This window comes from Kwoniella newhampshirensis, chromosome 12 (assembly GCF_039105145.1).
Source record: "Kwoniella newhampshirensis strain CBS 13917 chromosome 12, whole genome shotgun sequence".
Lineage (NCBI taxonomy): Eukaryota > Fungi > Basidiomycota > Tremellomycetes > Tremellales > Cryptococcaceae > Kwoniella > Kwoniella newhampshirensis.
In genome coordinates, this window is record NC_089965.1 from 666,400 (window position 1) to 686,559 (window position 20,160).

General features: G+C 51.0%; 5 protein-coding genes across 5 annotated transcripts; 2 read left to right on the forward strand and 3 right to left on the reverse strand.

Annotated features, from left to right (window-relative positions):
* Window positions 1–244: 244 nt before the first annotated feature.
* Window positions 245–4,708, forward strand: IAR55_005824 (uncharacterized protein; the record flags this gene model as incomplete). The annotated part of the gene is made up of 12 exons (XM_066948914.1): window positions 245–1,405; window positions 1,470–1,522; window positions 1,606–2,135; window positions 2,201–2,319; window positions 2,380–3,148; window positions 3,208–3,232; window positions 3,305–3,538; window positions 3,620–3,810; window positions 3,880–3,897; window positions 3,965–4,102; window positions 4,200–4,281; window positions 4,417–4,708. 12 exons carry the CDS (start codon window positions 245–247, stop codon window positions 4,706–4,708), a joined length of 3,612 nt encoding a protein of 1,203 aa, XP_066800687.1.
* A 446-nt stretch (window positions 4,709–5,154) lies between these two features.
* Window positions 5,155–9,689, reverse strand: IAR55_005825 (uncharacterized protein; the record flags this gene model as incomplete). The annotated part of the gene is made up of 6 exons (XM_066948915.1): window positions 5,155–5,430; window positions 5,490–5,680; window positions 5,752–6,009; window positions 6,073–6,303; window positions 6,375–7,772; window positions 7,844–9,689. The coding sequence occupies 6 exons, from the start codon at window positions 9,687–9,689 to the stop codon at window positions 5,155–5,157; spliced, it is 4,200 nt and encodes a 1,399-aa protein (XP_066800688.1).
* Window positions 9,690–10,308: 619 nt separating this feature from the next.
* On the reverse strand, window positions 10,309–11,767 carry IAR55_005826 (uncharacterized protein; the record flags this gene model as incomplete). The annotated part of the gene is made up of 8 exons (XM_066948916.1): window positions 10,309–10,512; window positions 10,566–10,639; window positions 10,698–10,847; window positions 10,905–11,103; window positions 11,170–11,291; window positions 11,353–11,417; window positions 11,473–11,534; window positions 11,603–11,767. The coding sequence occupies 8 exons, from the start codon at window positions 11,765–11,767 to the stop codon at window positions 10,309–10,311; spliced, it is 1,041 nt and encodes a 346-aa protein (XP_066800689.1).
* Window positions 11,768–13,193: 1,426 nt separating this feature from the next.
* On the forward strand, window positions 13,194–17,039 carry IAR55_005827 (uncharacterized protein; the record flags this gene model as incomplete). Its single annotated transcript, XM_066948917.1, has 15 exons — window positions 13,194–13,260; window positions 13,446–13,573; window positions 13,687–13,912; window positions 13,988–14,132; window positions 14,221–14,504; window positions 14,564–14,791; window positions 14,842–15,002; window positions 15,053–15,462; window positions 15,526–15,619; window positions 15,683–15,815; window positions 15,879–15,964; window positions 16,024–16,251; window positions 16,306–16,425; window positions 16,480–16,626; window positions 16,701–17,039. The coding sequence occupies 15 exons, from the start codon at window positions 13,194–13,196 to the stop codon at window positions 17,037–17,039; spliced, it is 2,796 nt and encodes a 931-aa protein (XP_066800690.1).
* A 116-nt stretch (window positions 17,040–17,155) lies between these two features.
* Window positions 17,156–19,892, reverse strand: IAR55_005828 (eukaryotic translation initiation factor 3 subunit B; the record flags this gene model as incomplete). The annotated part of the gene is made up of 7 exons (XM_066948918.1): window positions 17,156–17,554; window positions 17,617–18,038; window positions 18,099–18,252; window positions 18,319–19,146; window positions 19,212–19,398; window positions 19,484–19,669; window positions 19,798–19,892. 7 exons carry the CDS (start codon window positions 19,890–19,892, stop codon window positions 17,156–17,158), a joined length of 2,271 nt encoding a protein of 756 aa, XP_066800691.1.
* Between the last annotated feature and the right edge of the window lie 268 nt (window positions 19,893–20,160).

Consider the following 20,160-nt stretch of genomic DNA (forward strand, 5'->3'; position numbering starts at 1 on the left):
CTTGAGGATTACATTGACTGAAAAGCCCACTCTACAAAATTTTGACAACATAACCAACCGACAACGGAGCGTTGACGGTATTTGGAGGATAGGATCAAGGTCGAGGGCTTCCTCGAAAGGTTTCGCTACTTTCAACACACCGTGAGCTCTTCCACCTTGCACATACACATTCGGGGCACGCTTATCAAATACCAAAACTAGACTATAAGCTTGATTGTGGCCTCCTTGTTCGCAAACATACAACATGGGCTTATTTCGAAAGGCCAAGCCGGCCTTCTCACCCCCCGAACTTCCCACCACTACTGCCGACGCCGAACCCACGACCACGACCTTCACTGCTTTCAGAAACAACAATGCAATCGCCTCCTCATCCGTCCAACCCATCACGACTTCCGGTCGTCGGCCCTCCTTCTTCCCTGGTTTGACCGCCATCGGTCTCTCTGAACCGGAACCTGATGCGCCCGTCGATCCTGTGATGCAGTCGCACACTTTCTCCGGTCAGGAACAGATCACCTCTCTTGGGGGACGGAGGGCACAATCAATCGTTCCTGCGTGGTCCAGGAAGATGTCCTTGGCAGCAGCTAGGAAAGATACGAATCCTGTCCATTTGAGAATGGGAGAAACGGACTATAAGACGGAGAGTGGCATCAATGATGTGTTTTACAAATCGAAATTGACAATTGACGAAGAGGATGAGTGGGAGGAAGAAGGAGAACCAAAAGTTCGTCTGGACTCGTTGTCGTCTCTCGGTTTACCGGTGACTAGACGTACGGACAAGGGCAAAGGAAAGGCATCAGTCGGATGGGATACTCGACTAGGCTGGGATAGTGCACCCCCTAAAGGTCCTGGTAGTAAGCTGAAGAAGGGCAAAGGGAAGGATATCGGAAGGAGAGGGAATAAAAGTAAACAACGACATCGAGCCAAGCGAGTGATGAGAAACCTCGACGAAGATCTCGACGCTTACAACGTCTACGCTCAGAACGGTCTCATCCCGTTAACTCGATCCAACGGTCCTTCAAGAGATCCATCAAGTCATAATCTCCCGGCGATGGTGGCTCAGCCTGGGGTTTTGGATGGCGACGAAGCATACCTCCCTCATTCCAGTTCTAACCGTTTACCTCAATCTGGTTCCATACCGCTTCTCGACGATATCCAGGATGACGACACCCCGAGAGCAGTTTTGGTTGGAGACGGTTTCGATGCTTTAGACGTGATGGCAGATCATATTTTCAGAATCGGTGTGCAGAAGAAAAAGTGGTTCAAGGCGCCGAGGATGGGAGCGAGGAGAAACGAGGTTGCCACGGGTGTCACTATCAGAGTGAGAACGGGATTGTATAGAACTTTCCCGGTCAACTACGAGGCGTTGAAACCTTTTGAAATGGCCATGACAAGGCTGAACCCAGAGGTGAGTAAGGGGGCAAGGGGATCTGGTCGCATATCTGGAGGTAGACTGACAAGTCATGCAACAGGTCGGAATCAAGATGAAGTCAGATATTGTGGCCAGTATCTTCGCCTCTTATATGTGAGTTGAATCAATCTCCAAAGTACTCTCCACAAATCATCGGTGGCAAAAGCACCAGCTTACATTGACACCGACATCCACAGCAACCTGTCTCCGTCAATGTCCGAGCTCGTCATCGATGAGAACACGCGTATCCAGATCCTCGACAACGTCGAGCTTCTGGCACGAGCGCGAAAACATCAATATGCCGCATTCATCCGATCCGAGCAAGCTTTGGCCGTGTGGGCAGATGACGTCGAGAATGTCATCCCCGCCGCTGAGGCGCTTGAAGAGTCTTTGATCCAATTTGTGTGGCGAGGCGAGGCTGTCAATGTCAAATACAACCAGGTCATGTTGGTCGATGCCGCCAATCGGGCCCAGACGGAAGAGATCGAAAGGAGAGCTTCTCAGAATGAGAAGTGGGGCGTGGACGCGGACGTCCACGGAAACATTCTGCCTACATTGTTAGATGAGAAAGGAAGCGTCAAGACGAAAGACGAAGATCTGGATCCGGAGGATATAGAGTTGAGAAAGATGAGAACTTATTGGAGAGAGAGACCGGTCATGCTCATTGCGCCGATAACAGATGGTTTCAGTATCATGCTGTGTATGCTTTTGATCGCCATGGGTTTGAGTGAGTTACGATCGATTCGGGCGCAAGCCTGAGTATCAATGACTAACGATAATTGATCGTCATAGGAACTGTCGTCAAGGAATTCGCGTTGGACGGAGGTGGCCTTCGATTCGTTTTGCTCATCTTCTCCCCTGCCCTTTTCTGCATCGCCTCTTTCGCCTGTATGTGTGTGATGGGTTCGATCGTAAGTAAAGCATCATCCAGACCTGTGAGCCTACGCTGATACTGCGTTTCCCTTCTAAAGGGTCAAACTCTTGGTCCCATTCGACAGGTCACACAGAAGTCCAAATACTTCAGTGGTGTAGCACCCAAACGGACGATGGGAGAATTATCGCACGTCACTGTGAAATTGCCCGTTTACAAAGAATCGCTCGAAGAGGTCATTCAACCGACTATAGAATCGCTCAAGAAGGCTATCACGACCTACGAACGACAAGGTGGTTCCGTCAGCATCCTGGTCTGTGACGATGGTCTTCAATTGCTTTCCAAGCTCGAAGCGGATAAACGACGACGGTTCTATTTCGATAACTCCATTGCCTACATCGCGAGACCGGGACACGGCGTGGACGGTTTCATCCGTAAAGGTCGCTTCAAGAAAGCGGGAAATATGAACTACGCCGCAGCCCTATCTTTGCGACTCGAAGAGATCATGGATGATCTAAGACCTCCCGCTCAGGAGGCGAAAGGCGCCGATCATTTCTGGAACGAATTGGACGAGAATGAAATCTATGATCAAGCTCTCGCTCAGGTCCTCGAGGAGAAGGAAGGCAAAGCTTGGGCGGCGGGAAATATCAGGATCGGGGAGATCATCCTCATTATCGACTCGGATACTCGTGTTCCAGAAGACTGCTTTGCCGATGCCGTCTCGGAGATGAAGGAGAGTCCTGAAGTCGCGATCATCCAACATATGTCTGGTGTCATGCAGGTTGCCAACCATTTCTTCGAAAACGGTGTGGCACACTTCACCAGAGGTATCCAACACGCAATCTCGTATTGTTGTGCGAGTGGTGAAGGTGAGTGCGACCAGGTTACTACCATGAGAAGGCCTACTTACGAGACATGCACTGTTCAGTCGCACCGTTCGTGGGTCACAATGCGTGAGTGATTGATGAGCCCCCAAGTCCCAAGTCCCATTCTTGAAAATTGAAGCTGATAAAAACACCTCGAAGCTTCCTTCGTTGGTCCGCACTCCAAGAATGCATGAGCATCGATCCTGATGACGGGGTAAACAAGATCTGGTCAGAAGATCACGTCTCGGAAGATTTCCAAATCGCTGTCACTCTCCAGATCAAGGGGTATATCGTTCGATGGGCGACTTACAGTGGCGGTGATTTCGAGGAAGGTGTCAGTTTGACGTGTGATGATGAGTTGAACAGATGGCAGAAATATGCCTTTGGTTGTTCGTGAGTAGAGTATTTCGTGCTATCTTCTCTGTTTCAAACGAGGCGATTGTTTGATCGATCGCTGACGATTGTTTCATCTAGTGAACTGCTCTTCCACCCTCTCAAGCGATGGTTCACAAAAGGTCCTATCACGCCGCTGTTCAACTCGTTCGTCTGGTCGACGATCCCTCTCCATTCCAAATTCACCATCTCGGGCTACATCTTCTCCTATTACGCCATCGCTTGTGCATGGATTTTGACCGTCGCAAATTACTTCATCAGGGGATTGGACCGTGAGTGAAGGATAACACGTTCGGTGATATATAAAAGCGGGGCTGATTGTCTGTCTCCCTTCTCCTCAGTGCCCGTCGATGACTATTGTAAGTTCGGCTTGGCACAGCGATGGTCGAATTCAACGACAACAGGACTGACGTTGCATCATTGTAGATCTGCCTTCGTGGGAAGTGACGTTGGTCTGTATCATCCTCTTTGTCGGATTGTGTAACGTCGCTTTCATCACCCTTCGCTATCGACTGAAGATCCCCAACTGTTCGCAACTGGCTTTCGATCAGATCAAGTGGATTCGTGAGTAGTGATTCCAATTCCAATTCGGTGTGACTAGGACAAGTCACAAGTCTGTATGTAACGACGTACTTATTTGATTCTCTTTACGCCTAAATAGCCTTCTTCAGTATCTTCTTCACGGGAATGTCGATGCCAATGTCAGCGGCGCTCGTCAGTCATTTGGTCGGATACAACATGACGTGAGTATCTTTTCTTTTCCCAAGCTACAGCACCAATCACTATGCTCCATTGGTCCTATGGTCCGATGATCCGATTCATGAACGATTGTCCGATCCGATAGGAAAGGAAACTGACATGATCACTTGCTTCTCCAGCTGGTCCACGACCGTGAAAACCGTCGAGAAATCCAACTTCTTCCTCCAGATCCCTATCATCTGGCGTCGTTTCTGGCCTCAAATATGTTTCTTCTCCTCCTGCGTCGTTATGATGATCGTCACCTCGTCCTCGCTCATGCCGACCGGATACCGCATTGGCGGTGTGGAAGTCTTCGTGCCTATGGGTTTGGTGACCGCCAGTCATCTGTTGTATCCCGTAGCGTTGAATCCCTGGTTCTTGGCTTTCTCGGTGAGTACAACATCATTTCTTGCTTGGTCTTCCTCGTGTTAGGGGAAGCGGATGTGATGCTGATTAATGGGTCTGGATCGCAGTTCTAAGGGGGGGAATCCCAGCAAGGTTTTTGGGACAATTGTATGTATTCGGCATTCAAGAAGAAACATGGATCATTCGATCATTCGCATTATTTAGCATCTTTGGAGGTAGCGTTCGTGGTCGCCGTGATACGTACTAGATCATGTCATATTCACATGAAGAATGGTAGACGACTCAAACATGCTACCTGGAAGCACATCATATCGCATCATATCATGTTATGGCATCAGAATAAGCATTACGCATTACGAAGCGTGAGACGTATGGCACAACGATGTTTGGCAGGCAAACGATAAAACCTGGCTCAAGTCCAGCTCGTCCATCAAATCTCGCCTTACCCGAATCCCCACCCTGCTACTCGGTAGCACGACTCAAATCAAACGACTCCCACACTTAGTTCATTGCTACCCCCTCGCACCCATCATCCCGCCCATACCCTGACTAGCAGCAGCCATTGCCATGCCCATCTTCCTCTGTGCTTCACTCACTGAGATACTGCTGTTCGAACCATGTGTTGGCACCGATGATCCACGCCTATCTCGAATGGCGATGAAAGGATGATTGAGCAGCTGCGCAGCAGTAGGTCGAGCGTTGTGATCGATCTCGAATGTTCCTTTCAGCAAATCGGCAGCCTCAGGTGATATGTCAGAAGGGGTATTGGGTCGAGCAAGGGATCCGATCTGCACAAAAACGGTGATCAGCCTCTACAATCAGAATAATTACTTGGCTCCCTACTCACTCGAAAAATGGCTTGCATTTGTGTCAAGTCTGCCCATGGATGTGTCCCTGTCAACATCTCCACCACCAAACATCCCACACTCCAAATATCCGCTTTGGATGTGTATGAAGTCTGCTTGACGATTTCCGGAGCCATCCAAAATACCGAGCCTTGGAGTGAGGGTCGGTTCGCTCGAAGGCCAGTCATAAGGTCTAGGATGACAAGTATCAGCCACCAGGATGATTCAAGGACAAATTCTCATAAAGAAACGCTTCACACCCACTGTTCTCAACCTTTTTACTGATACCGAAATCCGAAATCTTGATCCCTCCTTTATTGTCGACCAGAATATTCGCACCCTTGATATCCCTATGTATGATCTCCCTCTCATGCAAGTAGTTCAATCCCGTTAGGATTTGTCGCACAAAGTTGCGGACTAGAGCTTCCTCGAACGCGCCGTAATTGTTGAGCAACGCTGCCACCGATCCACCGGGGACGTACTCGAGGAAAATATTGAGGTGATTCCCATCAGCGGAAGAGTCTGGTCAGGAAGCGAATGTTCAGCACAGACACCACGCTTACGGCCGATCGATATGTCACTCACCCAGATACTGCACAATGTTCTCATGCTGCAATTCTTTCAAGAGCTCGATTTCTCTTTCCAAGGCAGAGACCATGCTCCTCTTCCTCTCCTCGTTCCTCGCGCTCCCTGTTGGTAGTTCGACTTGTTTCACGGCCATCAACAGACCGCTATGTGCGTCCATACCCAGATAGACTGAACCAAACGATCCGGCTCCAATCAACGCTCCCTTGATCCATTTGATGATGCGTTTGGCTGTAGAACCAGTCAGCGGCAACTCGTATGTCTCGATTCGAGAAGGAAATAATAAGACGTATACCACTCACAGCCTGTAGAGGTGAACGCTCTACCGTGCTCCGCGTCCTCATCGTGCTCTTCGATTTCGTTCACATCTTCGTCCTCATCATCCTCACTCTCCTCCTCGCTTTCTTCCTCGCTACTCTCCTCTTCTGTCTCATCAGCCCCGCTGTCGCTGTCGACTTCATCCTCCGGCACACTAGCATCCACCACCGGTGGTGGAGCCGGCAGCACTTTCAAATCCTCTTCCTCGTCACTCTCCTCAAAGGTGATGGTACTCGCTCTCCTGTTCTCCACTTCTGCCGTTATCTCATCTACGGTCAGAAGACTCGCGTTGTCTGACCGATCACGATTGCGTCGAAGTTGAGATAACATGGAGATCCTCGATCGGGTGGATTCACCAGAGTTTCGCCGATTTAACGCGATTGATTTGGGTCTACCCTGAAGAGTGTTTCGGGGCGAATGTGAGTACGACTGGAAGGAGTCCGCCAACGACTCTTGCGAGGGCTCGAAGGGAGGTAGTAGGGGCGGTTGACTAGTGACTGAAGCAATCGATTCTTGGTCGGATTCACCATCAATAGATGGACGAACTTGTCTTCCATCATCATTGGAGACCGACACTCTTGGCAGAGCCTCCTTGGCTGTGGCGTCTAGGACTTCCGATTCTTCAGGTATCGTCGCCGCTGGTGGGGGTGATGCAATCAACGTTGCTCGACTGCCCGGTCTTGGTCTTCTCGGTGGCGATGCCTTGACTGAATCTTGACTTAGGGAGGAGGCCATCACGCTCATCCTCTTACTGCTCGAGACACCGACATCGAAGCTCATCCTGCCCATGGAATCACTCGGAGCCATACTAAGTCTCTTCGGTCCACTACTCATTCGCAACATGCTGTGTCTAGCTTTCTCCACATCTTTTCTCTTTGCCGAAGGGAAATACTCAGCCAAATGATTCGAGATAAGCTCTGAGGGAGGTCGATGGCCGAAGAAATTGTACATCGATTTCTTCTTTCCGGTGAGGAAACTCGCTGAAGATGGACTTCTGGTAGTAGTTGTACTGGGCGAGGGAGGTACTTCTGGCATGGGAACACCGAGACCAGACATGACGCTGACAGTGCTTGCGCGGTTCATCTTCTTGCTTGACCCTGAGCCCGGACGAGTGGGCGTAAGGAAAACAGAGCTCCCTGCGGTCTCCGCTGGGTCTCGCTCTCGCTCAGCTTTAGCAACAATCCCGAGACGAGGCCCGGGGAAAGGCGTAGGTGAGGTCGGTGACATTGGTGGGGGAGGTGCTTCGCCGAAAAAGTCTTGCATATTCTTGCGATTGGTAAGTTTGCGGGTTCTGCGAAGGGTGAGGCCTTTGTCCCGGATCGCACTACCATCACGGTGGGAGAGACAAACGCCCAATAGGCTGGCCTCCGACAATGGTTTAGCTATGATTTACAACGATCAGCTTCGTCAGCGCACTCGTGTCGGGCACAGATAACCGGAAAGAATCACTCACAATCGTTGTCTGGATCGCTCTCTGCGTACACGCCCCAGCCGTCTACCTCCAGTCTCTCCCCATCCTCGTCACTTTCAGTATCTGTGGAAACATGTGTACCAGTCCCCCACTTGCCAAACTTCTTCAGAGCCCTTTCCAGGACTTCCACACCGCTCGTTGCGCTCGACACATTGACAGTCCTCATCGTCCCATCTTCAGCGTTGACGAACTTGACCAACTGCTTTCTCAAGTCATCCAATGATGGTGCTCCAGAAACAGACGAACCGGTAGTGTTGCTCGCCAGAGACTCGTTCCCAGTCTTGCTTCTCGATCGCTCGATCGTGACCGAATTGGACAGCTGACCCACGGGTTTGATTGGGTGACCAGGGGTAGGAGTGACTGCTCTTCGGATGCTGCCCGTGCTGGAAGAGAGTGGATCAGAGTTCTGTCGTTCAAGGTTGAGGTCATCTCTGCTTCTCGTAACCGCGAAGGGATGCTTTGAGTCAAGAGAAGAGGGTTGAGGTGTCGGTCGTCCGCCTCCCATGATGGCTGAGAACTTTGATTTGATAGGACTCGTCTGTTTTGGCGGGGTTGAACTTGTACCGGAACCAGAACCGACAGCACCCATACTGGGTGACTTGCGATGTGAAGCATCGTTATTTCGCATCGACGTCACCTTCTGCAAACTTGGTGTGGGACCTTTGGACAGACTCTGTTGCATATCTGAAGAAGCCCAGGTAGGTGTTGATCGACCACCGTCAGCATGTCTCTGTTGATGCTGCTGAGTGATCGACGAAGCATATTCAGCTGCAGACGATTGATGAGGATTGTGCCCATGAGCAGGTGCAGGCGGTAGGGGTCGTTCCATGAATTGAGCAACGTCAGCATTGACAGGGCTGGGGGATCGACGACCCGCGTCTCGAGGTGGTGGAGCGCGCAGATTGAGATTCGAAGGCCTGGAGTTGGGTGCCGGGACAGAAGAGGTCACCGACGCAGGAGTAATAGTGGCGTTCGAGTTGACTTGAGGCTGTAAAGTAGGTCGCCCTTGCTCGCGAACAGCATGAATAGGTCGGGGAGTAGCAGATCGTCCGATCGTGCTGGCGGAAGGGAGAGTGTTTTGATAGGCTTGCGGAAGCTGTCGAGAGGGAGAGTAGTGTTGGAGATCTAACGGAGGAGGTCTGGTCGTGTTCAGTCGTCTGATCGAGCCTAGGATAGGCTGAGCTAATCTTGACTCATCCAGTCTGCTTGGCTCCAGTAACACAGGCGTGATATTTTGCTCAACCTGTTCGATAGGTGGTGTAGCAGCTCCGTTCAACCTCAATTCGATCCTAGACGCACTGCCCAGACTACTGCCAGCACTCGCAGCTGCTCTTCTCCTCAAGTCTTTAATTCCTGCCAGCAATTTCACCCTCTCTCCGACTTTGCTTATTCCCATATCTTTCAAGGCTGTCATATCCAGATCCATCAATACTTTCCCATCGATGTCGTTCTGTTGAAACACGCTGGCGTATTGCCCACATCGATACAGATCCAGGAAAGCCGTCATCTCCTGCTGGCCCCAGCTTCGAAGATACGCAGAGAATCCCTGACCGGGAGACGGATGCAGTAGCGGAGGAGAAGATGGACGAGGGTGTCGGATCGAGTTCGATCTGGACGTGGCTGTTGTGGAAAGTGAAGTGATGGAGGATTGATGTCGTGGCTCGACATGATGAGGTGAGGCGTAAGGATGTGGTCGGTTGGACAGGTGAGTATGTTGAGTGAAGTTTGGAGATGTTGGGGTGGTATTCTGGGACGAGACTGATGAGGTGGGCGAGTGGGAAGTCAGGTGGGGTCGAAGGGACGACGACGAAGACTGAAGACTTGTCATGGTCGAAGTGGACGCAGAGCGGTTGGATGACGATCTCACCAAAGGACGATGAGATTGCGGTCCGAGGAGGGTTGTTCAAACAATCATGAGAATGTCGTCAAGTACCTTCAGTGAGCCATTTTGTGGCGGATAACGAGTGGATACGGAGTGACTTGGAACATGCTGCGAGGCATAGCACGAGGTAGAAGGAGGTGATCGAGGTACGAGGCTAACGGGGTAGCTCACAAGCTAGCACTTCTTCGATACCCTGCTATACTTTTCACAACCGCACATGTATCGCTCTCGCGGACGAGATCCTGTCGCGGGCTCCCGATCCGTTCACAGTCAAGAAGGACCAGAAAGTGAATGTCGATGGTGGAAGGAAGATCAACAAAAAGTGGATTTGTTCTCAACCGATTTGTTCTCAACCGATTTGTTCTCAACCGTTGAGAACAAATCCACTTTGAATTGTCCTCCTCGCGTAATGATATTCCGAGACAGGAACATGGCAGTCGCGTGGGTTGCTTTTTCAGTACCAGTACATCCCCGAGTCGCTCTGTTCGCTATCCCTCTGAAATGCAGCTGCTCGTCATATACATGGCAAATGCCCCTTGGGACATTCCAGGTACAACATGCATGCTTATGCCTTAGCTGCGTCGACCTTCTTCACCAACTCGGGTACAGTTTCAAACAGATCCGCAACAAGTCCAACGTCGGCCACTTGGAAGATGGGAGCGTCAGGGTCCTTGTTGATCGCCACGATCATCTTCGACTCCTTCATGCCGGCAAGATGTTGGATAGCACCAGAGATACCGACAGCGACGTAAAGCTCTGGAGCGACGACCTGCACTGCATGTCAGCCTTTTCCGAACGTAAAGCAAAGAGTGGTTGACTTGCCTTCCCCGTTTGTCCAACTTGCAGTGAATTGTCCGCGTAACCAGCGTCGACAGCTGCACGAGAAGCACCGACCGCTACCGATGCCAGGTCAGTGGATGCGTCGCAAGGAACGAACGACGCTCGACCACTTACCGGCACCAAGCGCATCTGCAAGAGGATCCAGGACCTTTTCAAAGTTCTCCTGAGATTTCAATGCTCGTCCACCAGAGACCACTCTAGCAGCGGAAGACAAGTCCGGTCGGGAAGAGACGGTTAATTCTTCTGAAATATACTTTGTCGTAGCTAGAAAATGCCCAAATAAGCTCGGTCGGTAGGTGTGACCCGCAATGATCGACTCACTGTCTGAGGGAGTGGCCTCGACTTCCTCAACGGCGGCAGATCCACTGCCAACTGAGGCCTTGTCAAAAGCGGTAGTTCGGACCGTGACGATCTTGATAGCGTCTTTGGGAGAAGACTTGATCTTCAAAATGGCGTTACCGGCATAGATCGGTCGTGTGAAGACATCCCCTGAGGGTTCAAGCGCAATAATGTCGGCGATCTGAAAAAAAGTGAGCAGATCAGCACAGCATGTAATGAGTTTGGTTCAAGTCAAGGTCAAACGTACCATGGAGGAGTCAAGAACACCTGCCAACCGAGGGAAGATGTTCTTGCCAACAGCGGTGTGTGCGGCGAAGATGTGAGAGATGGAATTTGAGGGAAGCACAGAAGCGAGAAGGGGTGCAACATCTAGTACCCAAGTTCACTGTCAGCTTCGTCTGACTTCGATGACAGCATGAAACTAACGTACTCTCAGCCAATTGATGGGCGTATGCATCTGAGGCAGCAGTGTAAACTTTTGAAAGTCCGTCGATCCTGTGAGGGATTCAGTTAGGCATCCATGTGACAGAGCGACGCGTTGAATGCTCACTTCTTCACCTCATCGAGAACGCTGTCGACGTCGGACTTGCTTCCGACCACTATTCCGGCCAGCTGAGGTGGTGGAGCAGACCATTCAGCTTTGACCTTTTGTCGTCTGGGTCAGTGGCTCATCAACTCACATCCCCTCCCAAGGTCTTGGCTGCCGTGACAGCATTCAGTGAGGAATCGTTGAGCTTTCCACCCTTGTGTTCGAGATACACAAGAGACGATGCTAGTCTTCTTTGGGCTAAAGAAGACAGTGCAGCGTTGAATCTCGAGGTGCGAAGGGCTGCTCGGACGAACATGTCTGTTGATGTGAAGGTCTGTGACGAAGATTGATATAGGGAGGAAAAAGAAGTGGTTATCTTAGTGATGGCGAGTCGAGCGACAGAGTTCTGTTCTCCTCGTTCGGCCGCTCGGTTGAGGAAGAAACCGGTTCCCTCAGCCGAAAATACAAGTCTGTTTCTAATCTGTGATCTGATCCCGCTAATGATCCGATCCATGGAGTTGTAATCGGACCCATCGGAGTTTCCCTTTCTGTGGCGGGCGTCAACGAGACGACGCTTGGTCGAGGACACGGGTGCTTTCCACTCGAACATCATCGTACACGAGTAATTGTCTCGATTCACTTGCATCCCTCTCTCCTCTCCGCGCGTAAAGGTTCCTCTCCTGGAGCGCACGCTCTCTCGTTCCGCCTGTAATCCGCTCGCACATGCTGATTAGAGCATCAATCTATGCATGCTCTGCTTTCCTCTTTGATTGATCCATTGTGACCGCGAATGTCCAGGATATTGTGTCATTTATTGTTTTCAGGTCGCAACTCAAGCCTCTCGTCGATTACTGCCTATACAGCTGCCGTCCGCATCAACTGCACCATCAGTGACGTGCTCTATGACGCAGCATTCGCTCAACTCGAAAGCTGTCTCTCTTACAAGACACGGTCGCCACGTTACGTCAAGTGTCCGTGTATTCCAAGACCATCAAGAGGAAACACTCCAATCCCATTACACGCATGGCGGTGGACAATCGCGCGCCTGACGTCCCTGTCTGTCCGAGAGTTCATGCGTTCTCTCCCTTTCTGTCTTCTGTCAGAGAGTAGTTCGCCTCATTTTTGGGAACATACAGCGTTGTTGATGCCCTATCGTCGAAGAGTGAAGTGGCTGCGGGGAACACCTTGATATTGTTCAATTCGTTGCTATTTGTCTAGGTTGCAGCCGCGTAGTACCATTTAGTACCAATTATATACACATACGCTACTGCTTTGACTCCACATAGGGGGCCGCAGGTAGCCAGACATATTTGGTTAGCCCCTCTATGCAGCGAGGTTTGAATGAGCTGCACGGAGGAAAGGGGAGACTCATTCGAAAAATCACCGGTGAAACCGCAATATCACTCGCAATCGCAACTCCCAGAAGGTACATCTCAATCTCCTAATTTCTCCTTTCTCTTCTGGCTACCTTATCATCGTATACACATGACTTGTAGCCACGCCTGCAGTCACAGCTCCAGGCATCTTGTAGGCTACCTGGATCTGGAGAGCTAGGCTTGGTCTCTCGACACGTCGCTGCGTTGCTATCTAGTGCTACTACCTCAGACGAACGACATAACAAATCGCACACTCGTTTACTTTCCTCCACTTCCTGTCATCTCCATCTTTCTTCGTCCCGTCTTTCTTTCCATCTTTCCTTCATAAACCGCACCTGCATTCGACATCTTGTAGAACGGGTGGAGATGGTCCTACAAGGATACAAGGTGACCTCTGCCAAAGCGGCGAACGGCGAGCTGGTATGTCAGGATGGTGAGTGATCTGAAATCCGTTATTCTGTGACCGGTCACAACTCTGAGCTGACTGAGCCCCATAGACCATGTCTACGTTTCCCTTCCTTGGTCCGATCGCGATGGCACGTATCTTTTATCCTCAGCCACGGCTCCAATGAGCAGGCAGCGTATGATCAGCTGCATGTACTGACTCACGTCTTACAGGCACGCCGTACAATGTTGCGAGGATTATTGAATTCCTCCCTCCTCATACAACGCCCAAGAAGGGATCGCGAGTCACACCTTCCTCCGAGACTATGGTCCGACTATCGCTCTACTACAGACCATCAGACGTATGTCATCGCTCCCTCCCATTCCTGCGTCTCATGAACCTGCCCTTGCCACCTGATTACAATCCTTTTCGGATCAGAGCTCGAGCTGATGATACCCGCACCTCCACCTCCAGATCTCAGCACGAAACATATCCGACTTCCGACTACTCCTTGCCGCCATTCACACAGACATCCAACCTCTTTCCAACGTACGAGGGAAGTGCTACGTCCGACATAAAGATCGAATAGATGATCTGCTCAAATGGAAGCGGCTACCTGATCACTTCTACTTTCAGAAGTTCTTTGATCCGTATATCAAAAGAGAATTCGAGGTCATACGGACAGAAACTGTCAACAACAGTAGGTGTTCTCATCAGATCTCAGATCCACAATGCTGCAAGGAAAGACTGCTGATACTTTGATGCGGTCATTCAGTCCCGCCCGGTGTCAAAGCGGCATTGATGTCGAGATATGAATATCTTGTGACCGAACGAGAGATGGTTGCGGATCTCACAGACGCTTTTCGGAGCTGTTGCATGTGCGATGAATGGGCTTCGTCTCAGGAGAGTGTGCGATGCGAGTAGGTCCCTTTGTTATGTCAAGCTTATCCTCCATCTTTGTCACACTTGTGCATGCTCGCTGACCATGCATACACAAACACCTGATAGGTCATGCAAGAAGCACTATCATATGTCGTGCGTCAACCCTCCACTAGCGGGCAAACCGGCAAAGGGCTACTCATGGGTCTGTCCTCCGTGTTCCTTCCAACGACACAAGGACGTGGAAGAACACAAATTCCTCTTCACTCAAAATGGGTCGGCTCCGAGCAAATCCAAGGCTGCGGCGAAGGCGAAGGGAAAAGCGGTAGCGACAGACGGGAGACCAGACGTGTCTTTCAGAGGATGGCCATGGCGTTACTTTGGGCTGTACACAAGGGCAGAGGACGCTCTTGGTAAGCTTGGGACCCACGTCTGAGTGGTGTGGTGAAAACGCTCATTTGTCCTCTTGTAGACCCAGAAGATGCCATCTTCCCTCGAGCGACGACACGAGTAGGTCAGAAGTACCAAGCCAACGTCCCCACGTGGGAAGAAGAACAAGAACGGAATGGTATCGGACATGTGGAGGCGGAAGCTGGGCCGTCCAGACATCCTCCTGCTATTGTGATAGAACGTGGACACTCTCCCGACGAGCGGAAGCATGAAGCGACGGTTGAGTTGAAATCGAAGCCGAGTGATGACTGTACGTCCAGTGAGCTGCCTTCATCTACACATTGCTAACGAACGGCGCAGTGAACAACTATATGGTCGACGTGGCCGCTTTGAAGCTCGCTGTACCGCCTTACGATGTTCAGCGATTGAACCTGGCAATTGCATCATATACGAATATGGGCAGAGAGAAAGCTTTCAAGTATATGCGATACACGAAGCTGCCTGATTTCCATCCGATCGTCGTGAGTTCTCCGATGGAACTGTCGCTGGTCCCCAGCTCACCCAATATTAGTTCAACGACAAAGAAACGGCGACGTTTGCTGCAGAGCTGTCTCGCAATGGTGGTTTGGATACTCACGAAACTGCTAAAATGCTCAATCGCACGCCGGCGGAAGTGCTACGATTTTCGTACATATGGAACAACCGTCGACTAGCTAGCGAGAACGAAGCTCTGCGACAACATCAGAGAGTGAATACCCCTCATGCTCGACAAAACAAAACTCTCGGAGCTCCCTCACTTGGAAGAATCCGAGCCGGACCCAAGGATGATGGATACAATTCGGACGACGAGGTTTCAATGTATAATGCGAACTTCACCAGCAATAACAAGATGGTGTGCGCGGCATGCTCGACAAAGATCAGTGACGTGTGGTGGAGATGTCCGAGGACCGTACCAGGTATCGCCATGTGCGAAGGTTGCGGGTGAGTCAATGTCGCTAGATAGATGTGAGGAGGGGTGCGACGCTGAAGCGTCGGGTATCACAGGTCAAATTACAGAAAGTATGGGGTGATTGCTTTCACAAAGTCAGATGATAGCAAGAAGGCGGAAAAGAAAGATCCAGCGTTGAAGAAGGGCAAGGTAGGAATTTATTCCCGCTAGAGGTGGAAGGCGCTTGTTGATTTGCGTTCATCTTTCTTCTAGGCCGATGCTAGTGGCACAAGTACTCCGGTTCCACCACCACCGCCGAAGCTTCCACCATGTGCTGTGTGCAAGCGTATGGAGCCAAAGGTGATGATGGCAAGGTGCAAGACCTGTACCTTCTCGGTTCATGCTGGTAAGCGCTTATCACCTCTCGCCTAGTCAAACGGTCCTAAGCTGAATTGCGTCTCATTCAAAGGCTGTTATGGTATCCCCTCTCAAGACATGGGGCCTGAGTGGGAGTGCGAGCTGTGTGTGAACGCTAGAATGGAAGAGAACCATCTGGTCAGCAACCGCCAGCAGTGCAATCGGACGTTTCGCTGATGCCTGCCCCTTCGTTACAGGAGCCTCGATGTGTGCTTTGCCCCAAAGACTTTACCACAGTGCTGACCAAGCAAAAACGGAAACCGAATGTTGACTTCGACCTGCTTTCCGCTCTCAAACCCACAGAGGGAAGAAGATGGGCTCATGTCCTGTGCTCCGCTTGGATGGGGGAAGTCAAATATAATGATACAGGAAGGCTAAAGACGGTTGAAGGGGTGATAGAAGTTGCAAGGAAGAAGTGGGAGGCGGTAGGTCTCTCATGGGTACCTCATATTACACTGCTGACGAGAAGTATGACGCAGACATGTTCTCTGTGCAACCAGAGGGATGGTGCAGCGATCAGATGTACAGACTGTGAAGCGGTCTTTCACCCCTCTTGCGCTTGGTTGTCAGGGTACAAGATGGGGTTTGAATTCAGCTTGGTGAGTCCCGCCTCTCACAGCTTCGCAACTGTCGCTAATGTCAATGGGGAACAGGCCAAACCGGGTCGACATCAGACTGTCACTGTTGCCAAATTCAAAGATTCGGAAGGTGTGATGGGTCCGGGTTGTTGGTGTAAGGGACACGATCTGGAAGGGAGGGTGATCTACGACTTGCACGAGATCGATCCAGAGCAGAATGAGGTGGGTATCTTGCATACATCTGATTAACGATATCTGTTTATGTGCTAATTTTATACCTAACCTTGGTCCCGAAGACCGCTCTTCAGATCTACGCGGCGGCGTACAAACCCATCCCACCACACGATTCCTTTGCCACACTTCGTAAAGCCACCAGACTCGAATCGTTTTTGCCCCACACGAAGATCTTTGAAGAAGGAGACAGGAAGCGGGCTCTTCCTTCTGAATGTGTGGATTGTGGGATTGATGTCTCTCCATTGTGGCATGAGGTCGAGGTAAAAGCCCAAGGGGCAGGAGATGTGAAGGAGGAAAGGATGGAAATTGATGGAGAAGAAGATGATGTCGAGATGAGAATTGGGGTGAACAAGAAGCGGAAGAGGACAGTATGTCATCTTTGTTTTTTCGAATATCGTTAGTCGTTTGCAAGCATCAACCCATATCACTTGGTGCATCAACGCAAATGTATACCAGTAATTGCACATTGACATCCGGGGCAAAAAAGATGCATGCAAACACGTGCAGACCTGGGACTTCAACCCACCACAACTTCCTCTGTCTCATCAATCAATTCTTCCACCCATTCTTCAACCTTCTCCTCTTCACCTCCCTTCTCCTCAATCTTCCTCTCCTTGCCTCTACTCTTCCTCTCCTCATCCAACCTCTTGTTATTCCTCGCTCTCCAAGCATTCCACTCGGAGATCTCCCTCTGTCTCTGTGCCAATTTCTCTGCCGAACCTCGGTTCTCCTCGGCGGCATCTTCCTCGTCGAACTGTCTCGAGAACTCCTTGAGCTCCTTTCGGACTTTCTTGATTTGTTCTTTGGACAGCAGAGTTGAGGGTCGAGGTCGCCAGAGGAATTGCTTGAACCGGTCTTTAGATTCGTGAACCAGTTGCTGACCCTTGAAATCCCAAATACAGTATCCAGGCTCAGGCTAACACGATAATCAGCTGCCAGACAGAGTACCACGACGTCGAGGCTTCAAACGTCACTCACAGATGATCTCCAGGAAGAGGCAGATGTAGCAATGTATCGACCACTGGGATCCCACGCGATGTCGGTGACACCGTAGTGCTCACCAGTGCCCAACATCGTGACGTTGGCACCGGGCTCGCTACCTTCTCGTCGCTCGTCGACAGTGAAGTCAAGATCCCAGAACTCGATATCGAACTTGGTCGAAGACCCGATAGTGGCAAGGGCGATGTGTCGACCCTTTGGTGCCCACACGAGAGTGTTGGCAATCTTGGAGTCGAGATGCTTGATGGGAGTGAAATCGCCTTTCTTAGGGTCGAGCTGGTAGAAGTCGATGTTGTACTTGACTACAACACCAGGAATGGCCTGGCCAAAGTTAGGATCGTTGCTGGACACCATAGCGAATCGCGTCCCTGCGGGCTCCCAAGCGAATTGAGGGACGTAATCTGTAACATGTCGCAGATATGGTCAGTTGATTGTCCTGGTCGTCCAGAGCATCAGCTCACCCTTGAATTCGATGACCTCGACAGGGTAGTCCTTCTCTCGAACTCTGAACAACTCAAGGTTACAGAACGTAGCCTTCTTTGTCTTGGCCTTCCTGGCGTGTCGGTCGACCTTGACACAGAGGAAGTCTCCTTGGCTTTGCCAGTAGAATTTACACTGTGAAAGAACGGGTTGTCAGTTCTCTGTTGCTTTGAAATCCTGGAGAGAGAGGGGGCGACATACGTCAGTGACGTTGAACAGGTTCTTGGACCTGAGGATAGTCCTGCTGGGAATGGCCATGAGGTTGACCCTAGCCGGCTGGTTAGGCACCTCAGGGGTCCAAAACACGATCATGTTTTCCTTGCCCTTGCCGTCCTTCCTGGCAGCCAAGTCCTTGTCGCTCATAGGACACCACTCGAAGTCTTGCACACCCTCAATCTTGATACTCTTCTTGTCCAAAAGTCCCATGCTGGGAAGCTCATAGACGGAGATACCAGCGCCGACGTTGCATCGCGCAATGTAGGCATCATCGGGAGACCACTTGAAGACAGGCCAAGCCATTCGAGAAGCCTCGTCAGCATTGGCACCGGCGGGCTTGTCGGCGGGGAAGGTTCGGAGGACTCGAGTGGTCTTGACGTCCCAAACAACGAAGTGGTTCCCTTCATCCTCGGGGCCGAAGGTTTCCCGGAGGGCAGCGATAGAGTGGTTCTCGTAGTTCTCCAGGGGTTCATCGGACCAGGTGACGAGATACTTCTCGCAAGGAGAGAATTGGATGAGTCGGACTCCAGGGTGGGTGAATCGAAGAACATTGACACCGATGGGGCCGTCGAGCTTGGGACCAGACCAGAGAGCGACACCGACTCGATGGAGAGAGGCGAGGTAAGTACCAAGAGGCGACCACTGAAGGTAGAGCTCTCCCCATTTCGAGTTCTTGAGGGGTTTGCCGTCGGCGCCCTTGACAGCCTCAGCTGCACCGTTTCTTCCGTTCCACCAGATGCTGACGTCTGTGTCTCGGAAAGTGAGGTATTGGTCTCGACCAGCGCTGTCGCCCAACCAGCTTCGGAGGTGGTCCTATCAATAGATCGCAATCAGTGACCAATCGTACGAAGCGATAGCCTCTGGCTGGTATGACTCACCTTCTCTACGTAAGGCTTCTCCTTCCAGCCAGTGGGGAGCTCACCCTCACCAACGGGCATGTTGGCATATCTCTCGATATCGCCGAATCGGTTGACGTAGAGGTGGTTTTTACCGAACGACGTTCCATCGAGAACTCGCAGAGCGTTCTCGGCTTGTTGAGCATCGGGGTAAGTAAGGAATATGAAACTAAATAACCGATTTCGCTTTAGCAACAAGTTTTGAGACACAATCTCACTCGAGACTGAGTCGACAGTCGTATAGCTTCGCTCACCCCTTGTTTGAGGCGGCCTTGTCATCCCATGGCATACTGATGTTCTCCTCCTCGATGGCTGCACCTGCCTTGGCGAACAACTGTCTCAATCTGTCCACCAATCTTTGTTTCTTGCCCTCATCGACGATGGGGATGTTGTCGATGACGAGCACATTTTCGATGCCTTGTTGAGTGTCGACGGCGTATCTGCAGCGGCAAGTGGAAGTATCATCAGCTTCATCTCCATTTCACTACCATTTTAGCGTAAGGAGAGGAGGTGCAAGGGAAGTAAGAAATGGGTGTAGGTCAGAAAGCGAGCGAATACTGCAACGCACTTCTCCTCAATCTCGGCATAACCTTCCTCGAGCTCAGCTTGGATGTCGAGCTCCTCCTCTTCTGAAAAGCCGTTGATCTGTTCTGAGGCGGACATGATATATGGCAACAGATCTATGTGGGATGGATGTGGAACAGCAAAGCAAAGGGACGAGACTGGTTATAAAGCGAAGCTGGATGGAGAGGACGACGACCAGTGGACTTTTCGTGACGCCTGACACCAAAACCAATCAAAACCCGCGGTATTTCCCTGAATGTGGCAATTCTCACAGCTCACCGTACTCGAGTACAGTCGCAACCAGAGTGCATGCGTAGGAGCCGCAATGAGATGTGCGTTGATGCATGCTGATGGACTGGAGATTCGG